The sequence below is a fragment of the Dipodomys ordii genome, unplaced genomic scaffold (genome assembly GCF_000151885.1).
Source record: "Dipodomys ordii isolate 6190 unplaced genomic scaffold, Dord_2.0 Scaffold35, whole genome shotgun sequence".
NCBI classification, from domain to species: domain Eukaryota; kingdom Metazoa; phylum Chordata; class Mammalia; order Rodentia; family Heteromyidae; genus Dipodomys; species Dipodomys ordii.
In genome coordinates, this window is record NW_012267251.1 from 589,150 (window position 1) to 607,347 (window position 18,198).

At 59.7% G+C, this 18,198-nt stretch overlaps 2 protein-coding genes across 6 annotated transcripts in view; one reads left to right on the plus strand and one right to left on the minus strand.

Annotated features, from left to right (window-relative positions):
• Adck3 (aarF domain containing kinase 3) overlaps nucleotides 1-6,441 on the plus strand; it is a 28,782-nt gene extending 22,341 nt beyond the window's left edge. For all 3 annotated transcript variants that reach the window (XM_013017422.1, XM_013017421.1, XM_013017420.1), the window contains 11 exons: nucleotides 2,467-2,541; nucleotides 2,933-3,055; nucleotides 3,656-3,741; nucleotides 3,831-3,971; nucleotides 4,198-4,279; nucleotides 4,394-4,487; nucleotides 4,682-4,823; nucleotides 4,907-5,014; nucleotides 5,125-5,190; nucleotides 5,376-5,462; nucleotides 5,800-6,441. In XM_013017422.1, coding sequence (XP_012872876.1) covers nucleotides 2,467-2,541; nucleotides 2,933-3,055; nucleotides 3,656-3,741; nucleotides 3,831-3,971; nucleotides 4,198-4,279; nucleotides 4,394-4,487; nucleotides 4,682-4,823; nucleotides 4,907-5,014; nucleotides 5,125-5,190; nucleotides 5,376-5,462; nucleotides 5,800-6,084 — 1,289 coding nt within the window. In that variant the 3' untranslated portion in view covers nucleotides 6,085-6,441. The remainder of the gene's footprint in view (nucleotides 1-2,466; nucleotides 2,542-2,932; nucleotides 3,056-3,655; nucleotides 3,742-3,830; nucleotides 3,972-4,197; nucleotides 4,280-4,393; nucleotides 4,488-4,681; nucleotides 4,824-4,906; nucleotides 5,015-5,124; nucleotides 5,191-5,375; nucleotides 5,463-5,799) is intronic.
• A 5,320-nt stretch (nucleotides 6,442-11,761) lies between these two features.
• The window catches only part of Cdc42bpa (CDC42 binding protein kinase alpha (DMPK-like)), a 213,420-nt gene continuing 206,983 nt past the window's right edge, over nucleotides 11,762-18,198 (minus strand). For all 3 annotated transcript variants that reach the window (XM_013017417.1, XM_013017416.1, XM_013017419.1), the window contains 3 exons: nucleotides 15,792-15,909; nucleotides 12,077-12,234; nucleotides 11,762-11,999 (listed from right to left, as the gene is read on the minus strand). In XM_013017417.1, the coding sequence (XP_012872871.1) occupies nucleotides 11,868-11,999; nucleotides 12,077-12,234; nucleotides 15,792-15,909 (408 nt within the window). In that variant the 3' untranslated portion in view covers nucleotides 11,762-11,867. The remainder of the gene's footprint in view (nucleotides 12,000-12,076; nucleotides 12,235-15,791; nucleotides 15,910-18,198) is intronic.

The following is an 18,198-nucleotide window of genomic DNA, read 5'->3' on the forward strand; positions in this document are numbered from 1 at the left end:
GTGGGTCTGTGACACGCGTGCTCCCCTCTGAGTCTGTGACACGCGTGCTCCCCTGTGAGTCTGACACGCGTGCTCCCCTGTGGGTCTGTGACACGTGTGCTCCCCTGTGGGTCTGTGACACGCGTGCTCCCCTGTGAGTCTGTGACACGCGTGCTCCCCTGTGAGTCTGTGACACACGTGCTCCCCTGTGGGTCTGTGACACGCGTGCTCCCCTGTGAGTCTGTGACACGCGTGCTCCCCTGTGAGCCTGTGACACGTGCTCCCCTGTGAGTCTGACACGTGTGCTCCCCTGTGGGTCTGTGACACGCGTGCTCCCCTGTGAGTCTGACACGCGTGCTCCCCTGTGGGTCTGTGACACGCGTGCTCCCCTGTGGGTCTGTGGGCAGGGAAGAGCTGTGGGTGGGGGGTTGGGGTTCTGCTCTCCTCACCTCTGGTGTCTGCCGCTTCAGAGGGGGAGGGGAGAGGAGGGCAGGGCCCTGATCTCCCCCCCTACTGCAGAGCCTCCCTAGGCGAGGGAGGTGTTTGTTCTGGGCCTGGCCATGAGCTCAGGCCAGGCTGCCACTGGCTTTGGGCAGTTTCCTCCTTGACTTCCCTGTGGGCTGTGGGAGCCAAGGCTGGCATGTGGATCAGAGCGGGAGAGGCCCTTCATGAGAGCCTCAGTCAGTCTGTGTGTGTGTGTACACACACACGCCCTCACAAGGACCGGGATCCAGCAGGCATCCTCCCGAGAATGGCCTCCTTGTCCACCAGGCCAGCTGGCTTTAGGAGGGGGTCAGGATCACCTGTGGGCGGGGCTTCTTCCCGCTGGCTGTGGGGGGGAGGGAGGGAGAAGGGAGGGCTGTCCGCCCCTCCCTTCCTTAGAGGCCTCTTGCTCTGGCGCTTCGCCTGTCCTCTTTGTAGAAAGTGCAGGTTTTACTCTTGCAGAGCTTGGGCCTGGGGCGGAGAGGCCAGAGAACGGGGTTCATCAGCTGTGGTGGGGCTCCCCGCCGCCGCTGCGCCGCATGGGGGCAGTTACTGTTGTTGCCTGTGCCGCTTACTCTGCTAACGAAGTAGGCAGGCAGGGTGCTGGGGAGTTGATGTTTAGTAAGGGGTGCGGGCGCCTGTGGGCTGTGTGTGGAGGGGGCAGGTGCACATGACAGCGCCCCCCCCCCCGTCCCCAGCCCAGCGCACTGTCCCCTCTACCAGTGTCCCCACTGGTCTGCCCCACACCTGTGGCCCTGCACAGCTGCCTTCTCCCTGCCGTTGCCCAGGGTGGTGGATTCTGCCCCCGCGGCCCCACACACTGAGCGTGGGAAACGGGGCACACTGCATAGGTGTGATTTTCACAGGATTTCCAGATTTAGTGTACATGGAGAAAATGCAAAATCTGAGTACATTCTGTGAGTGCCTTACTGGGACTTGATCTCAGGACCTCACACTCTGGTTCAGTGTTTGTCTGGGGCTGGGGCCCTCCCTCAAGCCACGGCTGCAGCTCTGCTGTTCTGCGAGTTCATCGGAGAGAAGAGTCTCAGGTGTCTGACTGCCCAAGGCTGGCTTCAAACCATGATCCTTACATCTCACCTTCCAGAGTAGCACCAAGGCAGGGGTGAACCGCCAGCACCCGGCTTATCTGATCTTTAGTTTCTATTCTGATTACTTGGTATTTTTTAGGTGTGTTGGGTTGAATAGAACATTATTCCTATTCATTTCACTTATCACTTCATCTGCTTTTTTATGGCTACCAGAAAATTCAGTATTGTGTGGCTCTCATTAGGTTTTCTGCTCCGCACTACATCATTTCAAGTACATTTGTAGCCAGGAATGTGCCCAGCTCTAGAGTGAATCCTAACAAAGCCGCACGCGGGAGGGAGGCGGGCCGCTGAGGCAGCTGCTGGAGTGGAAGGCGCTGACATCTAGTGGCCTGTGGGTGTACCGCAGGTTTTACAATTGCCTTTCGTTTTTAGTGAGTTTTGTTTTCAGTGAGTTGTTTTTTTCCGATGGAAGTACTGTTACCGTCATTGTCAGAAAGTAAACATCCAGATGCACATATTCTTTCCCTCACACAGCTCCACTGGGAGCTGGGCTCTGGGCAGCTCTGGGGGCTCCAGAGGTTGAGTTTTGGACAAATGAGCTGTTAATGAACGTTTGTTGACAAGACCAGAAGGGGAACCTGGGGGGGGGGGAAGGGGACACTGCACTAGTGCTCCTGGAGGTCGCGTGGGTCTTGCCAGGAACGTCCGCCTCCCACTGGCTGCAGCGAGCTGTGTGGATCACAGGGCAGCGAGTGATCGAGTGCCCTCAGGGTGTGGGGCCCGCAGACACGCATGGAGCCCCGTCCCTGCCTCCCCGCCCCGGGATCGCCCTGAGGCCTGCCTGTGCCGGTGACAGGGTGGGAAGCGCCCAGACCAGCATCCTCACCACAGCATGCGCTTCCCCACGCTGGTGACCAGGCCAGGCCTGGGGAGCTCAGAGCCCTTGATCTTGCAGGTCTGGCTGTGGGGCTGGGCTTCGGGGCCCTGGCTGAGGTTGCCAAGAAGAGTCTGCGCCCAGAGGCCTCTGCAGGTAAGCATGGGGTGCAGAGCCCCCAGCCCTGTGCTCCCTGGGGGCGGGGGGAGGAGGAGACTACCCCAGGAGACCCCAGACAGCAGAGACCTGGAGCACTTGTTCAGGCACACACACCCTCCCCCAGCTCCCCACACCTGTATTCACCCACAGTCCTGCACACTCACGTGTGCACCAGTTGCTCCTTCATGTGCTTTGGGTGGAGCTCTGCCAGGTTGGATGCCAGGCACCCCAGCTTTCCGTGGAGGGATGTGGGCAGCTGGGACAATCACCCACGGCGACCTGGGGAGGCAGGGCCTCTTCAGAGACTTGGCAGCTCTGAGGTGAAGCTCTCGCTGTGTCCCCTCCTCCCCGTGCCGACTCCCCTCCCCCCCCCCCCCCCCCGCTGCAGGAAAGAGGGCTGTGCTGGACTCCAGCCCCTTCCTCTCGGAGGCCAATGCAGAGCGCATCGTGAGCACGCTGTGCAAGGTGCGCGGGGCAGCACTGAAGCTGGGTCAGATGCTGAGCATCCAGGGTGAGTGCGGGCACGGCTTCGCCCGGGGAGCAGGACAGGACACAGACACTGACTCACCCGAGCCGTGCTGAGGGGGTGCGTGGGGGCCCGCGGGGAGCCAGGCTGCTGCTTGCTTTCCAGTGGTGCCCGAAGAGGGAACGGTGAGAGCAGCCGTCACACTGGCGTCCCCTGGCCAGGGCTCCTCGCTGCAGGTGGTGGTGTGGGCGCAGCCGCAGCACCAGCGCCCGGGCCGAGCACGGGTCCCGGGGCAGCTGAGGCGGGCAGGGTGGGCCAGCTGCGTGCGGGGCTCCAGGGCTGCGCCGCTCCAGCTGGCAGAGCCGCTGGAGGTGTGTATGGGGGAAACTGGAGGGACGGGTGGGAGGAGCCTGAGGTGATCAGATCAGGGTTTACAAATGTGACCCCGGTGACAGGTAGTCTGGGCCCAGTACCCGTGGGATGGGGGTGGCGCTGAGCACCGGGACCGGGGCTCTGGCCTCTCCACGAAGCTGGTGTGTGCCTGAGTATGCCCGAGCCTCCGTCCAGATCCTGTGCCAGGAGGGTGCACTCTGGCGCTGTCCAGTGCCTGCTTCCCCCGTGCTGCTCACGGCCTGTGCTTTCCAGACGATGCCTTCATCAACCCTCACCTGGCCAAGATCTTCGAGCGTGTGCGGCAGAGCGCAGACTTCATGCCGCTGAAGCAGATGATGGTGAGGAGCGCAGGCCACGGGCCACGGCGTGAGCTCCCCAGGAGCCTGGTCAGGTGGCGCTCAGGGCCTCCGCTTGATCTCCCCTGCAGAAGACGCTCAACACGGACCTGGGCCCGCACTGGAGGGAGCGGCTAGAGTACTTCGAGGAGCGGCCCTTTGCAGCCGCCTCCATCGGCCAGGTGCACCTGGCCCGCCTGAAGGGCGGCCGGGAAGTGGCCATGAAGATCCAGGTGGGCGCGCCAGGCCGCTTTGTGCCCAACCTTCCCATGCGGGCTGGGCCCCCTCCCTGCCCCCTCCACACCTGCACGCCCGGTGTCGGACGCGTGCCCAGCGGCTGTGGGCAGAACAGCCCGGCCTTGTCCACGTGTTGGAGGCCAGGCGGATGCCTGCTCCTGGCGGGGAGGTGGGCACGGTGGGCGGGCGGCTTGGGGAAGGGCCTGCTCTGTGTCTCTCTAGTACCCTGGTGTGGCCCAGAGCATCAACAGTGACGTCAACAACCTCATGGCCGTGCTGAACATGAGCAACATACTCCCGGAAGGTGGGTGAGGCGCTGCTACGGCACCGTGCGTGTGTGTGTGAGCGGGTGATGGTGTGTGGTGGGGTTCCGGGACCCCCTCAGAGCCTGACCTCGCCCACGCCCCTCCCGGCCCAGGCCTGTTCCCTGAGCACCTGATTGACGTGATGAGGCGGGAACTGACCCTTGAGTGCGACTACCAGCGGGAAGCGGCCTGTGCCAAGAAGTTCAGGTGTGGCTCCTGGCTGGGTCCCCGGCCCACCGGGCTTGTGGGGTGAAGGAGCAAGGGCCGGAGGTGGCGGCAGGGCTGGCCCCGGCCTGTGGCCATGTCTTCTCCACAACCGAGCGGGGTCTGTGCTGCCGGACTTCTGCGGCGGGGGTTCCGGAGGGTCTGGGGCCAATGTGACCTCCGCCCCTCCCTCCCAGGGAGCTGCTGAAGGACCACCCCTTCTTCTATGTGCCTGAGATCGTGGACGAGCTCTGCAGCCCCCACGTGCTCACCACAGAGCTGGTGTCGGGCTTTCCCCTGGACCAGGCGGAAGGGCTGAGCCAGGAGATTCGCAATGAGGTGAGGAGCTGCCGGTGGCTCCCTCCTCCGGCTGGCACAGCAGTGGCACCCTGGCGTGGCGCTGACACAACCCTGCCTTCCAGATCTGCTACAACATCCTGGTTCTGTGTCTGAGGGAGCTGTTCGAGTTCCACATCATGCAGACAGACCCCAACTGGTCCAACTTCTTCTACGACCCTCAGCAGCACAAGGTGAGCGGTGTGGGCATGGCGGCCAGGCCCACCCCCGAGGGCCGCGTCCTCACAGGCAGTGAGTTCCTCCCCTCCCCACCTGGGGCCCAACTTCTCTGTCTCCACCCCAGGTGGCTCTTCTGGACTTCGGGGCCACACGGGAGTACGACAGGTCCTTCACCGACCTCTACATCCAGGTAGGGACAGGGCCCGGTGAGATGCGCTGGACACACGCGACTGCAGGGGAGGAAGAGCGTCGGAGCTGCATGTGCAGTGCTGGCTGGGGCCTTCACCTGGGCTAGGAGGCGAGGGATGAGTGTGCAGACTGGGGCTTGTTCTGCTGCCTGGGTTTCTGGAAGCTTCTTTCTATGCATCTGCTCAGATTATCCGGGCTGCTGCGGACAGAGACAGGGAGACGGTGCTGAAGAAGTCCATAGAGATGAAGTTCCTCACAGGCTACGAGGTCAAGGTGGGTGGAGTTGTGGGCAGGCGGTGGAGGCGCAGATGGAGGCTTCTGGGCGCAGGGTGGGCCGGTGTGCTGTGTGTTTGGGGTGCCAGGTAAAGCTGCCCGTTTGTCACCCACCTCGCCAAGGCTCTGGAAGGACAAAGCCTGGGGCCCAGGCTGTTAGGTGAGGGGTGGGCTCTGATCTTCGCCGGCAGCTCCTGGAGGCCAGCGCTAGCCTCCACCCTCAGCTTGCTGCTAGCAGGGCTGAAGGGGAGGAGGTGCATCTGTTCAGCCTGGTTACGCTGGAGGGGTCGTTGGTGGGCGTCCGGGTCCCGCACCCCTCACACCCTCCTCCGGGCAGGCCATGGAGGATGCCCATCTGGACGCCATCCTCATCCTGGGAGAGGCCTTCGCCTCCGACCAGCCCTTCGACTTTGGCACCCAGAGCACCACCGAGAAGATCCACGGCCTGATCCCCATCATGCTCAAGCACCGGCTCGTGCCCCCGCCCGAGGAGACCTACTCGCTGCACCGCAAGATGGGCGGCTCCTTCCTCATCTGCTCCAAGCTCAAGGCGCGCTTCCCCTGCAAGGCCATGTTTGAGGAGGCCTACAGCAACTACTGCCGGCACCGGGCGGCCCAGTAGCGCGGCCCGCCTGCCCTGGCTCCTCTGCCGGCGAGTGGCTGCCGGCTGTGCGGTGCCGGGAAGAGGCCGGGGGAGGCCACGAGGCTCTGAGGTGGAAGGCGGGCCCGGGCTGCTCGCCAGTGCCTGTGGCCAAGAAAACCAGAGACAAGAAGCAAACGCAGGGGAGCCATGTTGGCTTTTGTCAGCCACGCAGTGGGAGGCTGGCGCTTCCGGTGCCGTTTCCGAGTCTGCCTTCTGCCACTAGGTTGGCACGGGGCCTGGCGCCAGCAGCCGCTGGGGGCCCCAGCAGGCCAGTGCAGCATCTGCGAGTCTTGTGCTCACATTTATTTGTTGCCTATCAATAAAAATACTACGAAAGCCTTGGGACAGCTCCTTGCCTGCTGGCGCTGAGCACCCTGGGGGCTCCGAGGCCCTGCTCCCAGCCCCACCTCCAGGTGTGGAAGAGGTCCTCGGCCCCCCACCTGCCGCCACCTGCCCACTGCCAGCCGGCTGGTGCCAAGGCCCCTGCGGCATTGGTGCCCAGCTCGCAGAACCCACAGCTGAAGGGCACCCTGACAAGAGGCTTTTTCCAGGTGGGGGTGACAGCATCTGGATGTTGGGCGGGCCTTCCCCCAACCCGTGCCCTCAAGGCTTACCTGGGAGGGGTGTGGGAATTCCAGTCCGGAAGCTTCTCTGGAGTTCAGGAGGGACAAGAACCTGGGTCCCTCTGTGCAGGGTGAGGGTTCGGCTGCTCGTCAGTGGGCCGGTGCTGTGCCAGCTCACGCTGCCCCCCGGGCGGCCCCCCCCCGGCTCACCCCGCCGGGCCTGGAGGGTCATGCCGCAGGGTACACAGGAGCCTGTGGGCTCATCTGATCCTGCAACAGGCCTGGTGTGTAAAGGAACGGGCAGGAGCAGCAACCGTCTCGCTGTCAGAGGAAGAGCTTTCCAGGGAGAGTAGGGGGGGCCAGGCCTCAGGGCCCAGAAGACGGCACGCCCAGCGCCTACTTGCTTATTTTGGTTGTTGATCAAGGGGCTTGAACTCGGGGCCTGAGCACTGTCCCTCAGCTCTTCAGCTCAAGGTGAGTGGTCTACCGCTTGAGCCACAGCACCACTTCTGGCTTTGAACCGCAATCCTCAGATCTCAGCCTCCTGAGTAGCTATAATTACAGGCATGAGCCACCGGTGCTTGGCCCTACTTGCTTTTCTTAGGTACTCAAAGGTCAGGGACTGAATGGCTTCCCGTTCCAGCCCAAAGTCCAGGGTTTGCTGCCAGCTGAGGTAGTTATGAATGGGACAGGTGGAGGTTTGAGTACTTCCGGGTCTGCCTCTGCCCTCTGGCAGCTGTGGGTGGACGGACACGGCCTAGGTGGGTGGTGTAGCACCGCAGTCACTGTGTGGTGGGACAGACAATGGGCATGGTCAGGCTGGACTCTGGGCATCTGAAGTAGTGGACCTTACAGCACTGAGATGAGAACGACCAGACACCTGCCACAGAAGTACTAACATGCTTCAGACCTGAGTGACCCTGGCCACAACCCACCCACAGGTCAGCAGAGCTCAGTGATCAGGTCACAACCCACCCACAGATCAGCAGAGCTCAGAGCTCAGTGATCAGGTCACAACCAACCCACAGGTCAGCAGAGCTCAGAGCTCAGTGACCCCGGCCACAACTCACCCACAGGTCAGCAGAGCTCAGAGCCCAGTGATCAGGTCACAACCAACCCACAGATCAGCAGAGCTCAGAGCTCAGTGATCAGTGACCCTGGCCACAATCCACTCACAGATCAGCAGAACTCAGAGCTCAATGATTGGGTCACAACCCACCCACAGATCAGCAGAGCTCAGAGCTCAATGATCGGGTCACAGGCAACCCACAGGTCAGCAGAGCTCAGAGCTCAGTGATCAGGTCACAACCACCCCACAGATCAACAGAGCTCAGAGCTCAGTGATCAGGTCACAACCAACCCACAGGTCAGCAGAGCTCAGAGCTCAATGATTGGGTCACAGGCAACCCACAGGTCAGCAGAGCTCAGAGCTCAATGATTGGGTCACAGGCAACCCACAGGTCAGCAGAGCTAGTGACCCGGGTCACAGGCAACCCACAGGTCAGCAGAGCTGAGCTCAGTGACCCCGGCCACAACTGAACCATGCATCCGCAGAGCGCAGCAACACAATGAACGGGGCCTTGTGGAAGCCACCACCACGTAGGATTTCCTTTGTGACCTCCCACCCGCCACACCATGACCTTGGATGCCCACTGGAATGCACCCAAGCCCACACCCAACTTCTTACCAGTACAGATCTTGGCAGCTGGCACACGGGAAGCCCAGCTGCCCGCGCCGGCTGACGCAGCAGCGACCAGGACATCGGAGAAGAGAATGGGCACTGCCAGTCTCAGGGCTAAGGCAGCCGCCGTGTCTCATGGAACTCGGGGAGTCCTCTGTGTGCACGGAAGACTGCAGGAAGGAGGAGCAGCACCTGCTGCACGTCTATAACCCCCCCCCCCCAGAAGGCTGAGGGAGAGCTGCAGGGCTGCAGTCCCAAAGCAGACAAACAGCCTTGACTCATCTTCAGATAAGCAGACAAGAGGTGGGAGGCTGGGCTCCAGCTATGAGGAAGGAAGCAGAGTGAATCTGAGGCTCTTAAGTTCAAGCCCCAGTAGATACAAAAGTGGGCATGTAGCCAGGTACCACTGGCTCATGCCTGTAATCCAAGCTACTCAGGAGGATCACAGTTTGAAGCAAGCCAGAGCAGGAAAGTCCTTGAGACTCTTCAATAAACTACTCAGAAAAAGCTGGAAGTGGCGCTGTGGCTCAAATGGTAAAGTCTAGCCTCGAGCACAGAGAGGCTCAGTGACAGTGCTTAGGTCCTAGTACAAGCTGCAGAACAGGCAAGAAAGAAACAGATATGGAAGATTCAGCATATTCCATGGGCTGGGAAGGTGGCTCAGTGGTAGAGCGCTTGCCTTGCATGCTCGAGGCCCTGGGTTCGATTCCTCAGCACCACATAAGCAAAAAGAAAAAGGCCGGAAGTAGCGCTGTGGCTCAAGTGGTAGAGCGCTAGCCTTGAGCTGAAGAGCTGAGGGACAGCGCCCAGGCCCAGAGTTCAGGCCCTACGACCGGACCCGAAGGAAAAAAAAAAAGATTCAGCATATTCCCTCCACTCTTTAGGCTTTTAAACAGGGTAAGGAAAACAGAAAACACCTCATTTGAACAGTTCTTTTTATTGAAGTACACCAAAAACTAAGGGATACCAGCATAAAACATTGGTGAGGAATTGTTACATTTTTGACGATTCCACCCTATTTCTGTGCAACCCCGCCCCCATCATCAGTTGGTAGCAGAGCATCTCAGAAAGTTCCCCAAGACTTGGACAAAAGCCAAATAAAAGAGCTCAAGGCAGTGTCTTCCCCTCCCCCACGTGAATCTGTCATGCAAAACCACACAACAGTATTAGGAGAAAAAGCCCTAGGATTTATAAAACAAGTATGGGTACGCCAGCCAGTAAAGTGGCGGCCACTTGGCTCTTGGAGATGAAAGGGCTGCTGGGGAGGGTGGTTGTGCCATTGGCTTTGCGGTGCTGTCTTGTGACACGGGGCCAGGGGAGGGGGGAGGGGGAGGGCTGGCAGGGGGCGGCGGGAGCTGCCATGTGGCAGGGTCCCTCGGAGTTCTGTGGATTAGCACTACTGGTCATGATGCGCCGGCGGTGGCGGCGGTGGCTTTGCGTTCCGTGTGTGTGTCCAGCCCCGGGCTGGGGCGGGCAGGGAACTTGGGATGTGGTGGTGTGGGACTCCCAGCGCCCACCTGTGGTGAGTCCCGCTGGGCCACTGCCAAGGCCAGCACGGGGCCCTGGGTGTTAGGACTGTGCCCAGCCTGCGCTGGCTTTGCCGCCGTGGCCCTGGAGGTCCACAGGAGCCGGCTGGTCCTTCTTGGGAACAGACGTGGCCACTACGTGGCCACATGACTGGAGGGAGAGATGCCGAGAGCCAGCGGGGGAAGACTTGCTATAAACACGTCAGAAACCTGGACTCTTCCTGGGTCCAGGGCTGAGTGGCCCAGCCCCGAGGGGCTCTCAGGCTGTGTCACTGCGCAGATCCGTGCGCCCGGGGCTTAACGATGCACTTCCATAAAGCAGCACAGGCTGGCTCCACTCATCATTTCACCAGGAAGACTGCTGGCAAGAGGAAATAGGCACGTGTGTACGTGTATGTGTATGATTCTATAGTCAGAAAGCGTGTGACAAATCAAACAGAATTCAAGGGTAGATCAACATTTTGGCGGCACATATATAGCACCAAGTGCCAACACATCGGTTCTCTACCAGACAGGTCTCCCACTCTATGATTCCCTCTCCCTGGCTCATCAGTTTCTGTGGAGGGGAAAAGGATGACATGGGGCAGAAACTGCCTGCGGCCTGATTGTCAACAAGCAGGCAATTGGGAAGCCTTCCTCCAGAACCTGCGTCTCCTCCACATCCTTCACCTTAGACAGCTGTGGCCAAGTCTTAACACCCCTGGGCTGTGACGCCGTGTGCGTCACATCAGGAGGTTGGCCCGACAATTCTCAATCAGCTCCTAAGGCTACAAAACTGCAAATGAGCAGCAAGGAGCAGCTCAGTGGAGTCCAGCCAGAGAGGCAGGTGTCAGATCGACTGAACAGGCCAAACGAGGTCTAACCTTTGACACTCATGTACGAAAGTATTTGATATAACACTTCTTTTCCAAAAGCAGAATGATCTGGATTATAACCACTGTGAATCACGCCCGTTCAGAATACCCTTGGGTCCAGGGAGCCAGGCGCACACCGATGCACGGATGCGGGAGGCGCGGGGCCGCTGGCAGTGACCACAGCGCGTGCGCACCGCAGGACAGCAGAGCTGCAGGCCCGGCAGGAGACGTGGAAGCCCCTCGCTTTAGCTTGATGGGAGGAGGGAGAAAACCTCCCCCCCCCAAAAAAAGGTGAAAAGAACAGGCAGACTCGTTGCTCCATGAGATAGCTTTATTTTTCTACTTGTGTAACGGGTACAGTGGCCGCAGACGAGCTCTGGTCGGGCCTCTGGGGCTGCTGCCCGTCCCGCCCTCCCTCGGGGGCAGGCGCGGGGCATTTACTTAGTGTCTGGGGAGCAGCTCTCAGGAACCGCTCTGGAACCTCCCAGGGCACCCGCGCTCAGCCCGTGGGCGGGAGTCCCTGTGCAGGGCACGGAACCACGGGGGGGGGTGGGTGGGTGCAAGCTCTACGGCTAGACACGAGGCGGCGGTGGGGAGGGCGGCGGTGGGGAGGGCGGCGGTGGGGAGGGCGGCGGTGGGGGAGGGCAGCAGTGTGGGGAGGGCGGTGTCCGCCTGTCTGGGGGCTGGGCGCTGTGGGAGCCTCCACGCTCTGCCCCCCCCCCAAGCCTTGAGAGGCCTTTCTTCTACCCTGTACGTGTCGTGGCTGGGAAAGACGAGAAACACATTTCTTTAAATTAAAGATCTCTCTTATATACGCATCCATGTTCACGAGTACACGATGCTTCTCTGACTATGTACATCAGCACGTAGCGCTACATCTCCGGGTTTAGACTGTGTGGTAGGAAGAACGCAGTTTAGTTGGCAGGCGCCGCTGGGTCAGGCTGCGGCCGGGCTTCGCCGACCCCCTGTAGTCTGCTGAGCTGCGTGGGGGAGGGGAGGGTCTGCACACGAGGGACGTCATGAGGGAAGGACGTCACTGCAGCCCCCTGGCAGGCAGGCTGCGCTGCCCCCTCCTTTAGTCCTTCCCCGCTGAGGTGGGAGGAGATGCTGGGGAGAGGTGGGGAGGGGGTGGGCCGGCTCAGGGGTCCCAGCCTCCGCGGTCGGTGCTCTCTAGAGAGAGGCTCTTGGTTTTTCGGGGAGATACCGGGCTTGGGGGACTGCTCAGGTTGGAGCTGTTGGAGGCTGTGGAATGCCGCGGGGAGTCGGAGTCCTGCAAGCCCAGAGCAGAGCGGAGTGAGAGGAGGCGCCCGCAGGGGCCGGGGGGCTGCACCCCGCAGCAGCACTCACCTCTCCGTCGTAGCCCCTGGCCGGGGTGTCACTTCCTTGGTCCATGCCCCCTGATGACAGCGAGCCCTCGGACGGGGAGGGCAGGGGCTGCCGCTTGGCGCCGTAGCCTCCGCCCGACAGCTCCCGCTTCAAGGCACTGCCGTTCTGCGCGGAGGAGCCTGTGGACACCACCCACGCTTTACCCACGCGAGCGTGGACACGCGCCTGCCCACCACCTCCCACAGCAGCCTGAAGCCCGCAGCCCGGCGGCTTCCTGCCGAGACTCAAGGTCTCGTCAATACCCGCAGAGTTCTCACAGCCATCCCCCACCCCATGAGCACCCAGAGTCCCCACCCCCATCCCTCATCCCCATAAGCACCCAGAGTCCCCACCCCCATCCCCCACCCCATGAACACCCAGAGTCCCCACCCCCATCCCTCATCCCCATAAGCACCCAGAGTCCCCACAGCCCTCCCCCACCCCCATGGGCACCCAGAGTCCCCACAGCCCTCCCCCATAAGCACCCAGAGTCCCCACAGCCCTCCCCCACCCCCATGGGCACCCAGAGTCCCCACAGCCCTCCCCCACCCCCATGGGCACCCAGAGTCCCCACAGCCCTCCCCCACCCCCATGGGCACCCAGAGTCCTCACAGCCATCCCTGTGAACACTGCTAGGCGCTGGTGACACACCTGTCACCCTAGCTCCTCACACCTGTCATCCTAGCTCGTCGGGGGGCTGAGGTCTGAGGACGGCAATTCAAATCCAGCCCGGGTAGGAAAGGGAGACTCATCTCCAAATCAACACCAAAAAGCCGGAAGTGGCCCGGTGGCTTCAGTAGTACAGAGAGCACCAAAGCGCAGGGCACTGCCCAGACCCTGAGTTCAGGCCCCAGGACCAGCACAGAAACAAAACAAAACAAAGGAAACACAGAGGAACCCCTGCCCCCACGAGCTGAGGCTGGGCTCGCGGTCACCACACTCCTGGCTGGGCTCTGCCGGCCCAGGGGGGCACCCGCCGCACGCCCAGCAGAGCAAGGAGCAGCCTGGGCGTGCTCCAGGGCCCACCTAAGCTCTTCTGTTCGACCCTGCGGCGCTGGAGGTGACCGGCAAGGCCAGCGGCTGTGCGCGGCCGCCGTCCTCTTTCACGCCTTTCCTTCTGGAGAGGCTGCAGCGCCCTTTTCAAGGTGGAGAGGGAGCAGCCAGGGGGCGGAGCCATCCAGCAGCGGTGACCTTGGCTTTCTGGGATAACGCTTGGCCCGGGCTCTGTGGGGAATCCAGCGGGTGACTGGGCCAGGGCGAGGGGTGAGGGGCACACTGCAGGAACGCGTTTGTGTGCCTGAGGTGGCAGGAGGGGGTGTGGGCCCCAGTGCAGGCAGTGTACGTCTGACTGCCCCTTGGGGGGCCAGTTGAAGGCACCCCACACAGCAGACACCCCTTGGGACTCCGGGGTCCCTTCTTCAGATCTCTACAAACAGCTCCTCAGGCCTCCTCAGGAGCTGGCGTGCAGGAGCTCGGGGCTGTCGGGAGGGCGCGGCTTGTGCTGGGTTACAGCAATGCGCACCCTCCTCCGGCCCCCGCTGCAGGACTCTCGCTGCTTAATGCTGATGTATCTGTGGTACTGTTCCAGATCTTTCCAGGAACATAACCTACTAAGGGAAAATTACTTTCTAAAATGTATTCTACCAAAAAAAAAAATCTGAAGCTGGGCACGGGTGGCTCATGCCTGTAACTCTTAATTACTCAGGAGGCTGAGACTGGAGGATCTTGGTTTGGAGCCGGCCCCAGGCGGGAAAGTCTGTGAGATTTGTATCTCCCATTACAACACCAAAAGGTTGGGAATGGGAGCTACTGCTCAACTCCAGTGGTAGAGCACTAGGCTCGGGCAAAAAAAGCCCCAGGACCAGTACACACACAAAGTAAGATCCTCTGAACTCTAAGAACGCCGCACCGCTGCACTTCCCTACCCCTGTCAACTTCAACCCACTACTATCAGCCACCACAACCACGGGCAGGGCCTTGTGTGCGCACGAGTCTCCGCTGGTGAGCATTGGCGGGCAGGGCAGGACCACACTTGTGTGCGCACGAGTCTCCGCTGGTGAGCATTGGCGGGGGAGGGGGGAGCCACAGAGGCGGGCAGAGCAACAGTAATGCTGCAGCTCTGCACTTCCACTCCCGTGTGCTCGGCCCGCCCCGTGTCCCTGGCCGACCCCAGGGAAAGCACAACGCCAGCCACCTGCCGGCCAGTGGCCCCCACGACCTCACCAGATACTGACATCACAGCCGTCTGGGTCTGGGAGAATGTGCTCTGAGATCAGTGACGCAGCCGCTCAGAGCTTTCCTCTTGGGCTCCCCGTGCTCAGCCCGAGGTCCTCAGAACCCTGCCCTGGGCGTGTGTGTTGGGGGGCAGGTGCAATGTCACACCTTCGGGGCACTCGGAAGGGACAGAAAGACCCCAAGGAGTGAGGGCTGCCAGTGCCAGGGCGGGGGCCTGCCCATCACAGGAAGTCTGCTCCACCCAGGAAGAGCAGACCCTGACCCCGAGATATGGGGAGACAATAAGTGTTTACTTTTTAAGCTTCTAAGCTGATTTGCTATAGAGAAAGCAATAATGACGATGGCGTTTGTCCGGTTTCATGTCTCTGTGGGTACACAGCCTGTGCTGAAGCCAACACTGACCGAGAAACAAGCGCACAGGGACAATCGGATGCAGACATCCAACAATCAACAACAGGGGAGAAGGAAGGGAGTTTTCTGCCTGAAAGACTCCAATGCAAGTGTCCGTTTAGTGAGGCCTGGGGTGAAGAGACGCTCCACTGGGGCCAGGCTGGCGGCCAGGGCGGAGTCCTGACCATGGCCAGTCTCTAAGCTGCGCCCCGCTGCAGGACCAGAGACCAGCTCCTGACTCAGAGCCGAGGCACAGTCCTTTCACCCCAGAACCCTGGGGAAGCGAGCAGACTCCACCTGGAGGCCCCCAATCAAGGTGCGGTGGGGCGGGATGGGGCGGTGCCGGGTGAAGAGCCCCGCAGGGATGTAGGCTCGAGGCCAGGCAGCTTGCGGCCCGCCTGGCGACTCTCAGCCTGGCATCTCAGGCTTTGAACATCCTGGCAAATGGGAGGTCTGACTCTACAGCACCCCTCCCCCCCACCCCGGCGGCTCCCAGCGGTCTCTGGACTCCTCTGCTCTCCTTTCCTGCCTGCACGTGCCCAGCAGCTCTGCCTGTCCCACGCCACTAAAAATACAGACTGTGCCAGGGTCTTCCCTTAAGTTCTCACTGCATTTTGATGAAGACGGAACATTTCCTGCCTTGTCTCCAAGCTCTGTGGATTTGTCTCCCACCTCCCTCCTCCTTCCCACAACCACGTGCCACGCCCACTCTTGTCCAGCCAGACACCAAACACAATTCCACCTATCCGGCTGGTGTCACTTTCCTCCTCTGAGCACGGGCCCACACTGATGGCTACCTGTCACCTTCCACCAGCCCAGCTGGCTACCTCTGCCGGCCACCTGGGGCCTGCAGCTCTGCAGACACCACGTCCTCCTTCTCATGGCTGCACCTGCGCCCTCTGGCGTCTCCCAGCAGGGTGCTGAGCTCCTCACCACGCAACAGCAGCTAAGCAGGCGTGAGCCATGACGCCACCGCAGGGCAGGGGCGGGCGGGAGCCACGACGCCACCGCAGGGCAGGGGTGGGCGCGAGCCATGACGTCACCGCAGGGCAGGGGCGGGCGGGGCACTTACGCGCTGACAGGCCACTGCTGGCACTCACGGAGCGGCCTGGCTCAGGGCGGGATTTGGTGATGGATGGAATACTCACAGAGCCGCTGAATACTGCCCGGCTTTCCTGAGGACGGGGGTTCTGAAAACAAAAGGCATGTTCTTTAGCAGAAAGAAACAGCAGGTTTTTTCTGCAAAGGTGTCGACGTCTCACTCTAGTTATGCTAACAGTTGTCACAATAATTGTCACAATCTTGACCAGAATGGCAGAGTAAGGGAGGGCAGGCACTGCACAATTTCTGCCGCCCACCGGGTAATCAGCATTGCAACCAAGGTGAGCGCATCAGATCACTGCTTCTGGTTGTGAAAGCAGTTAAGTCAAAGTCACATGGTTAGAGGTGAAGAATCACATGGACGTTTGCAGGTAACTTTACTGCACTAGGTAGGAAATTGTAACTTGCACAGGTAGTTGCTGCCCAAGTGCATCTGGAGAAAAGCCAATTAAATCAACGCCCCCGTGGCCGTGCGCCGCCCGAGCCGGGGGGTGTGAAGGTGCTCTGGGACTGGGGAGGAGTACGAGTCTGAAGACCGCCCTGGTGGCCCAGCTCTGACTTCCTGAGTAATCTCTGCAAGCTCTCAGCCACAGTGGGCTGGCAGACGCCCAACCTCCCGTAGGTACTTTGTGTTCTTTGATTCCGTGGAATCAAATGGAAGTCATTCCGTCGAGGCCTGCGTGGGCTCCTCAGCAGGTCTCCCAGTCACAGAAGCAGAGCGGCCTGACTGCCCCAGGCCCTCCTCTCAGCTCTCCCAGCAGCGGCTGCTCAGAAGGGGTAGAGGCCGAGGCTGAATTCGCAGTTGCGCCTGTGCTGCGCGGCCCGGCTACCGTGGGTGTCTACTCACTGCCTGCCTCCTGGGGTTCTCAAGAGGTTCACAGCCCGCATGTCCGGGCCCAGCGCAGTGTACCACTTTCCTGCTTTGACAATGGGTCCCACAGCCATCTGTAATTTCACTGCCAACCTCTTCTCTAGTTATCTTGAAACAGCAACTCTGCTGGAGAAGGTGAAACTCTTCTAGAGGCAAGGCTAACTTGTGAAATGCAATTAAAAAAAAATCACATCAAAGCTGGGTGCCAGTGGCTCACGTCCAGCTACTCAGGAGGCTGAGATCTGAGGATCATGGTTCAAAGCCAGCCCAGGGCAAGAAAGTCCATGAGACTCTTATCTCCAATAAACCACCAGAAAATGGAGGTGGTGCTGTAGCTCAAGTGGTAGACCACTTGCCTTGAGCTGAAGAGCTGAGGGACAGTGCCCAGGCCGAGTTCAAGCCCCAGGACTGACCAAAAAAAAAAAGAAAAAGAAAAGAAAATCACATCAAAGTAGTTAGAAAGTTAGAAATGCAAGTTCTGAGCCATCTCCAACAGTTCATATATTAAGAAAAAACAATGAGCCAAGTCAGACCTGTGCACTGCTTCTGCATGACTGCACTTCTGAGTGCTCCTCTCTCATTCTATACACAGCACACAATGGCCGCAGCCACTGGCACTGCTGAAAAGCAGCGGGGAGATTCTCCATCTCCCAGAAGTTCACGGTAAGTGTCCACCCTTTCTGGACTGTAGGCTATGGAATATCAATTAATAAGGAGATCACAGAAGAGACCATGCCTCTGTGCACTATGAACAATCTGGTGTCTCCTGTTCATCTTTTTGTCCAATGAATTTTTCTTAAAAGGACTGATCATACTAGATCATGCCAATGCCAGGAGCGGGTGGCTCACACTTGTAATCCTAGTAACTCAGGAGACTGAGATCTGAGCATCTTGGTTTGAAGCCAGCCAAGGCAGGAAGGTCCTTTACAATCTTCAATTAAGCATCAAAAAGCCAGAAGTGGAGCTGTGGCTCAAAAGGTAGAGGGCTGGCCTCAAGCAAAAGAGTTCAGAGACTGCCCAGGCCCTGAGTTCAAGCCCCAGGGCTGGCATCAAGAAAAATAAAAAGGCAATAAAACATAAAAATAAACTAGTGTGTTTTAAAATGTTACTACTGTCTGCCTCACTTTACTGGCTCAAAACTATAAACCTTTGATCTGTTAAGCCCATAGCATTTATTTTTGGTATGACTTGGATTTGTTTGGGATTCTCATTTATCAATGTTTATACACATTTATGTTAGCAGAATGCTTTAGAAAGCTCAGCAAGAGAGTAAGTCTAAATGCTTAAACGTAATGCTTCGATGTTCAACAGACATTTGTTCTTTCAACCCAGAAAACGAAGAAAACACTGCTGGGAGGCAGTCCCTCCCAGACTCAGCCCCGGGGGTCATGGCTTTTCTGGGGCACGGTCCATCCTGTCCCGGTTGTTTAGGAAGCCCATGGCTCCTGAATGGCTCTATGTCATTCTTCTCTTCTTGCCATTTCTCTTTATTTTTTCTAAGCCACAC